This window comes from Lathyrus oleraceus, chromosome 4 (assembly GCF_024323335.1).
Source record: "Lathyrus oleraceus cultivar Zhongwan6 chromosome 4, CAAS_Psat_ZW6_1.0, whole genome shotgun sequence".
Lineage (NCBI taxonomy): Eukaryota > Viridiplantae > Streptophyta > Magnoliopsida > Fabales > Fabaceae > Lathyrus > Lathyrus oleraceus.
In genome coordinates, this window is record NC_066582.1 from 390,605,689 (window position 1) to 390,613,778 (window position 8,090).

Here is an 8,090-nt window from a genome sequence, read left to right on the forward strand (position 1 = left end):
CACGCGCTTAAGTGATTTGGCATATCATAAGATATGGGCCACATACACTTAAGTGGGCTTTTTAGCTTGCAGCCCACACAAGTAGTTCTATAAATAGAACCCTTGTGCAGAAGCATTTGTACAGCTGAAACTTTCGTTTCTCCCTCTCTATCACTCAAAGCCTTCATTCGTAGCAGCTAGCACTGAGACTGAAGGTATCCATTTGTGTGGACTGAGTAGAGGCGTTGTCCCCATTCAACGTTCGTGATCACTCCTTCGATCTGCATCAAGGGTTTCAATCGCCAAAAGAGGTAACGATTCTATTACTGATCATGCCCATTCGTAAGGATCACTAAAGGAGAAAATATTAATTTTAGCTGCGTTTTGGATCGCCAATTCTCCTTCAGTGGTATCAGAGCCACTTATGAAACCATGCATCTAATAGCTGTTTATTTTCTGTATTTTCTGTATTAATACAATTAAAAGACAGAATGAATCAAAGAATAAACGAGTAATTAAACTTGGCATCATGTGTGTATGATATGGATGATTGATGTTGACTACGCTTCAGAATTCGATGTTAGTATGGTGAAGCAGTGATACATCGATCGTCCATAGGTTACACAATTGAGATCGATCAAGTTATATATATGATATAAGTAATCCTATTGAAAAATACGGTATCTATGATATACTGTTTCTATTTCATTCATTCAAACACTTAATGGTTGTTTTCCTTTGAGCGATCAATGGTCATTTTCTTCTTGATCCGATATTAGTATGGTGAAGCAATGGCGTGTTGATCAACCATACTGAATTAACAATTGAGGTGTGTTTGACGGTATGAAATTGCTGCATTAGGGTTCATGATGGCACAAGGGTTGTGCTGTCAAAGAGTTATGCGATTAGGGTTGTGACTGCGCAAGAGTTGTGCTTTAAAGTATCAAGTGTTGATGCGAAAATCGATGGCCAGCAGAACCCCCGGCTAACTCTGCGTAGTGTGATCAGTCGCCGAAATTTAATTTGGTTTATTTAATTAACAGGATTTAAATTAATAATAATAATAATGTGTTTATTATTATTGTATTCTGGTGATCGATTATGGCCTTAGTTTTCCTTTATTTTGTTTTGGGATTTTAAAATACGACCTGCGTGTCGTGCCTCTCTTGTAATCTCTTAATGTAACTTCTTTTCTCATCTCACTCCCTCGTATGTAAAACGAGTTTCTTTTATGTAATGTAATGTTATAAAGAAAGAGAAGAATACAATATCAAAGGAGGACAACCTTGAAGATCTTTCTTGGAGAAGCTTATATTGTTATTAGGTTAGCTTAGGTTCTCTCATTGGCTTGGGAGAACAATTGCGCTAGGCTCCATAACTGTTTCATTTTGTACGTATGTTGATGCATGTGAATGTATGTTGATGCATGTGAGAGACGATTTATATGATAAATAATCTGGTGAGATCAAAATAATTGCAAATTCCCTCAAATTAAATATTAAGTTTATGCTTTCCAAGTTTTAGCACTCATTAAGACTAGTATCGAATAATGTAGATTTCGCCTACGCTAGGTGCATGTTCTATATTAGTAAGGTGTGATGGGATAATTGTAATATTCAATTGCTAAAACAATGGGTCAAACTTAACAATTTATAATAAGACTATATACGTTTAGAAGCAAGAGTTAGAAATGATCCATGTGATGGATTGGAATAAGGAGTTATTCACCCAACTAAAATATTCGAGAGTTGTATAGATACAATTGGAAGGAGTGAAGGTAGAGAAAAAAACAAAAAAGGCGGGTTTGAACTATTTTGGAAAATAAAACTTTTTCAAGAACTTAGACACACGCAGAATAAAAAGTTTAACACAAATTTTTTATACTGGTTCGCTTGAAATTCAAAGCTACTCCAGTCCACCCGACCAAGGTGATTTCGCATTCAAAAGGTATTAATCCACTAGTCTTGAAAGATTACACAAACAACCGTCTAAGAGAATTAATCCCTTAGCCTCTCAAGTATTCAGACTTCACAGAGTCACTTGAGGAAATATCTCAGTAATAAAATGATTGGTAATGCACAGTGCTTCTAACAATAAGCAAATATTACAAAATATAATAACAAGAGTTTTTCACGTAAGAGCAGCAGCTCGTGAAAGAGTGAAAGAAGATGATTGAGAAATTTGTATTCTTGTGTGCCTCAGGTGTGTTTTTTTGTGAAGCGTTCCATCTCTTTTTATAGGAGGAGGAGGAGACCGTTGGTTGAGTTAATGACAGAATCTTGGTCATTGAAGAGTGATTAAGGTCATTACTCTCTTTGTTCTTTCCAAAACAGTGTTGGTCGCATTATAACTTCCTTCTAGAAATAGTTTTCTTCAAGGTTACATTTTCCTGAGTCAGCGAATCCTGTAGTCAGAGTCTTGTTTAGCAATGTTCGTCTTCAGAGGGTACTTGTATCTGACTTTATCAGAGTTTCTCTTTAATCTTGACTTCTTCAGATCGTGCGTCTTCAGAGTCTGGATTCATTCTTCTCTTTCGGAGTATTTGACTTCTTTCGTTTTGTTATCGCTTGTGTTAGAGTCAGAACCTTCTTGTCACGTATCCTCTGAGTATCATCTAACACTGGATTCTGTATCTGATGATTTATCTATCTGATTGTTTGATCAGAGTCCTGCACACTTAGAAAAATTTCGTTAAGGTACCATTTTTGTTTCATCCTTTGTTATTATCAAAATCTTAGAGATACATTGTAGAACTAACTTTGTTCTTACAATCTTCCCCTTTTTTATGATGACAAAACAAGTCAGGGTAGAGATGAAACAATACGAAATATCTCAGAATAGATAAGGGAGGGGGACTCCCCCTGAGTTAGATCATTAGATTTAACAGAAGTTCTTACCGGACCTTCCTTGGTTTTATGCCTTAGCTATTTACCTGCATAACTTTAGTCGTCATAAGTTATTAATATTTATTAATTTTTGCAGTGCCTTTAGAGGTTTTAGTTGTGTTTTCATCAGAGCTGTTTTAGTCCTCCCCCTTTTTGTCAAAATCAAAAAGACAGAAAAAAAATACGCAAGAACGAATATTCATATCAGACAAAAAATAGGTACAGATAGGCGACACAAAAAGCATAGATCAGAAAGCAAGAAGGAAAAAAACATCATAAGAAAAAAGCAACAAATAAATAGCCTAAGTGCCTAAGGGTTTGGGGGCGGAGGCATCCTTTGGAGCAGCTAAGACAACATATTTTGAATGTTGGTGTTGACGGAATCCTAATGATCCAGCCTAACTCGTACCACTTGTTGTTCCTTTTGCGATTCCTCCAAAGTCTTTAAGACTATAGGGGCAAAACCAGAGTTAGATTGCTCCCCCTGAGTCAAAGCATCAACCCTGGCCTTGGCAGCTACCTCTACAGTAACACGTGCTACTTCTTCAGCTTCGGCTTTAGCTTTTGCCTCAGCCTCAGCAGCAGCAGCTTCAGCAACGGCCTTTTCTTCAGCTTCTTTGATCCTCTGTTCTTCTTCCAGTCGAGCTTTCTCTTCTGGTTCCTTCCTAGCCTGTTCCTTAGCTTCTCTGGCCAAGCAATCTTGGAGCCTTATACCAGCATCTCTTATGAAGTCGTTGCAGACTTGTTCAAAGAGGCCTTTCAGTTTGAAGGCTTCAGAGGCGTCCAATTGATCACTATGTTCTAGTGGATCCTTACTACAGAGGGATCATCGCTGATTCCAGAGTTGATAGTCAGAGACTTGATCTTCTCTACTGAAGACTCTGTAAAAACATTTATTGCTTCTTCTAGGGTAGGGAAGACAGTTTCTGGTTCAGAGGCAGAGGATGGGGAGGATGGAGAGGGTGGATAGGTGTTATCAATATTTAGAATGGGAGTGATAGTGGAAATAGAAGTTGGTGGTGTGGGAATAACAGAGGGGGATGGTATTGTTTGTTCAAGTTATGGATTTGGTTAAGGTTCAGATGGTGAGTGGATTGGTTGTTCAGGAGGGGGATTTGGTTGTTGTGCAAGTGGTGGTGTTTGAGGCTGTTTAGATGTAGTTGGATTTTGTTGTTCAGGGGGTGGAGAAGTGACTTCTGGTTCAGGTTCAGTATGTGATGGCTGTTGAGAGGCCAGAGCACGAGCGTGAAGCTGAGCTAGAGTGGGGGATTGGGGGTCAGAGGGTTCGTTGTCAGAGGAAATGACATAGTATGGTGAGGATTAAGGTGAGGATGATGAGGAAGGTGAGGTAGTTTCATTCAGCATTTTTGCTTCAGAAACAGGTAGTGTGGTGGTAGCAAGGTTGAATTTTAGAGAAGGTGGGTTAGAGGTTCTGGTGGTTGAGGGGGGTGTTTCAAATGAGGTGTAGACTGAAGTGGTTTAGGGAAGAGAAGAAGAAATAGGTTTAAGTTTTACAGAGCGGGAGAGAGGTATAGACTTACTTGGAGAGTCAGCCAGAGGGACTGGAGGTCTTGACCCAGAGGATTCTCCCAGCTTTGCTTTCTTTGCCTTCTTGGACTAGCTAGAGGGCTCCCGTTGTCTTTTCGTGAAGTTTGGTGGACGCTCTGGCAGCCAGTCCACTGAGAACTCTGAAATGTCTACCCATTGGTTTGCAAGATCTTGTAGATAGTAGGCTACCACTTATGGAGGGTCAATCTTGGAGAACAGATAGAGTTCATTGGGAATCTTACTCTGATCCTTGAGTGCTCCCCAGGATGTGTCTAGTGTTGGTTTAGCTCTGACTTGATCAATTATCCCCATGCTCTTCAGATTCCGAGCATTCATAGGTCTCCCAATGTCAACAATGACATCCTCCATTAGGTTGTGATGGATCGGGTGATCCACTAAGCCACTCTTGATTAGAACATCTAAGCTAAGTCTTCCCAGAGGGATGTAGTTTCTGGTCTTCATGTTGTTTCTGGTATCTTTGACAGAGTCTCTAAAATACTTGAATAGTAGTGCTGGAAGACACAGTTTCATCCCCTTATGGATGTAGTACAGAATACACTTCTGATCTATGTTGATGTAGTCAGAAGAGTTTGATGTAGGGCGATGATGAATGGTGCCTAGTATGATCTTCAACCAGACATGGAGGTTCTAATGGAGTTCCTTGTTCTTAGAGTGTTTTCCCTTAGCATTCTGTTGAAAGATAGTGGGGTTGATTTCCTGAGACAAATATTTTGCCCTAGGGTTGATGTTGTAGATTCGTCTTCCTCTTGTCTTCTCCATATTCATAAGGGAGGCAATTAATTTCTCAATGATGACTATTTTCACTCCCAAAACATGAGAGACGATGTAGTGATCATCTGAGTCTGCGAAACGCTAAAACTCCTTCACCATATATGTGTGCACAGGGCCATAGAGTCTCTGAAAGTAGGTTTCCCACCCTTGCATCCTTAGCTCTTCAGTTAGGTCTACGCCATTTTTCTTCATGTTTTCAAAATCCACTAGCGACTCACACAGTACCTCAAGCTTCTCAAAAGGTGTTGCTAGGTGGATGTGAGGTTCACGGTCAAGAATATGGGGTTCCCTGTAGATGGGGGTTGAGACGACGCTAGTGGTTGCTGTTCTTTGTTGAGTAGAAATGGGTGTTTGTTCCGTTAAGTTCATCTGTTGAGAGAAGTTGTAGACGGATTGTTGTTGAGCATCCATGTAGAACAATGTTGAAGATGAAGGTTGAACGAAGAACTTGTTGAAAAAATGCAGGAACCTTGAAGATGATGAAGAACTGAGAGAAGGAGGGTTTGTGTAGGGCGTGAGTGTAAAGTGTGAGATTGTGATGTGTGAAATGAATTTATACCCACATAGATGCATGCAAAACGACATCATTAGAAGTAGTTTAGATGTTAAATAATTAAATGCAGCACGTTAACCAAGTTTGCACATTTGGAGGAAAATGATTACAGCCCATGATGGAGGTCTAATCCCCAAATCAACACACTGCTCGAGGAGATTTCAAGAGTCTGTCTCTTGATTTCTGCTAGACAGTTGTCTAGAAGTTTCAAGGTTAGACGCATGAGGCTCCACGTGTTACTTTATCTGACCTTCAGGAATACCAAAAGGTTGAGTCCTGAGGATTTCTGATTCAGATGATTCCTGACTGGTAGCAGCATCAGAGTCAAATCCAGATACCAGATGTTTTAAATTCAGAGTCTTATTTTGTTATTTCAGAGAAGCACATTTATTCTGGACAAATTTGAATGTTTAAATTTTTCAAAATAAAAGAGAATTTGTCTTCAACGAGGGGTTTAGTAAAGATGTCAACCCATTGATGGTCTGTATCAATAAATTTTAAAGATGTTACCCCTTTCTGAATATAGTCTCTAATGAAATGATGTTTTATTTCTATGTGCTTAGCTCTGGAATGCAGAATAGGATTCTTACTTAAACAAATGGCAGCAGTATTATCACAGAAAATGGGAATGTTACTCTCAAAGATCAGAAGGTCTTCAAGTTGATTTTTCATCCAGAGCATCTGAGTGGTGTAGAATGATGTTGGTATATATTCTGCTTCTGCAGTGGACAACGTTATGGTTGATTGTCTTTTGTTGGCCTATGATATGATATTATTACCCAAGAACTGACAGTTCCCATATGTACTCTTACGCTCCATTCTGTCTCCTGCATAATCTGCATCACAATAACCAGAGAGCATATACTCTGATGTTTTCTCATACATCAGGCCAAGGTTAGGGGTACCTTTCAGATACCTGAGAATTCTTTTAATAGCGGTTAAATGAGATTCCCTAGGATCTGATTGGAATCTGGCACAGAGACATACACTAAACAGAATATTAGGGTGTGTAGCCATCAGATAGAGAACGGAGCCTATCATACCACGATAGAGCTTCTAACAGACCTTCTGGCTAATTTCTTCTTTCTCCAGAATGCAGGTTGGATGCATTGGTGTCTTAGCCGGTTTACATTCATCCATTTCGAATTTCTTCAGAATGTCTTTTATGTACTTACTTTGATAAACGTAGGTAGCTTCTGAAGCTTGATTGATTTGAATCCCTAGAAAGAACTTTAGTTCTTGCATCAAGCTCATTTCAAATTATGCTTGCATTAGCTCGGAGAATTCTTGACATACAAAGGGGTTAGTTGAACCAAAAATAATGTCATCAACATATATTTGGCATATCATGAAATTATTTCTAATGTTTTTACATAAGAGTGTAGAGTCAACCTTTCCTCTAATAAAATTATGTTCCAGAAGAAAGTTACTTAATCTTTCATACCAAGCTCTAGGAGCTTGTTTTAATCCATACAGTGATTTATTAAGTTTAAAAACATGTCTTGGACATTTAGAGTTTTCAAAACCTGGAGGTTGATTGACATAAACTTCTTCTGATATATAACCATTAAGGAATGCACTCTTGACATCCATTTGATATAGTTTGCTGGAATGATTTACAGCAAATGAAACAAGTAAGCGAATAGATTCTAACCCGGAGACTGGGGAAAAGGTTTCATTGTAGTCAATGCCTTCTTGTTGATTGTACCCCTATGCCACCAGTCATGCTTTGTTTCTAACTGCTTCTCCCTTTTCGTTCAGTTTGTTTCTGAACACCCATCTGGTTCCAATAATGTGAATTCCTTTAGGCTTTGGGACGAGATCCCAGACGTCATTCTTTGAGAATTAATCTAGCTCTTCTTTCGTAGCTAGAACCCAGTCATTGTCTTGAAGTGCCTCATCACAGGACGTAGGTTTAATTAGAGATACTAATCATAGAGGAGTTTCTTCAGATACTTTGAATGTTGACCTAGTTCTGACAGGTTCATCCTTGTTTCCCAAAATCAAATCTTCAGAGATGTTGGGGCGACTTCTTGATCTTTTCTGGATAGTTGAGACTTCGGTTTCATCTGGCCTTTGTCTATCAGATACTTCTAGTGCTTTAGTCTTTTCGTCAGAAGCTGCAAGAGTGATCTCCAAATCTGCAAGTTTCTTAACTAGCTTTGACTTTTCAGGGTCAAGCTTATCATCAAATCTAACATGTATTGATTCTTCCACAATTTTGGTTTCTGTGTTGTATACTCTGTAGCCTTTAGAGTGTTCTGAGTATCCTAACATAATACCTTTTTGTGCTTTTGAATCAAACTTGTTCAGATGTTCTTTAGTATTGAGAG

General features: G+C 38.9%; 1 protein-coding gene across 1 annotated transcript; it reads right to left on the reverse strand.

Annotated features, from left to right (window-relative positions):
* Positions 1 to 3,249: 3,249 nt before the first annotated feature.
* Positions 3,250 to 6,897, reverse strand: LOC127137676 (uncharacterized). The gene is made up of 3 exons (XM_051064114.1): positions 6,823 to 6,897; positions 6,537 to 6,593; positions 3,250 to 3,675 (listed from the first exon to the last, which is right to left on the reverse strand). Exons 1-3 carry the CDS (start codon positions 6,895 to 6,897, stop codon positions 3,250 to 3,252), a joined length of 558 nt encoding a protein of 185 aa, XP_050920071.1.
* Positions 6,898 to 8,090: the final 1,193 nt, after the last annotated feature.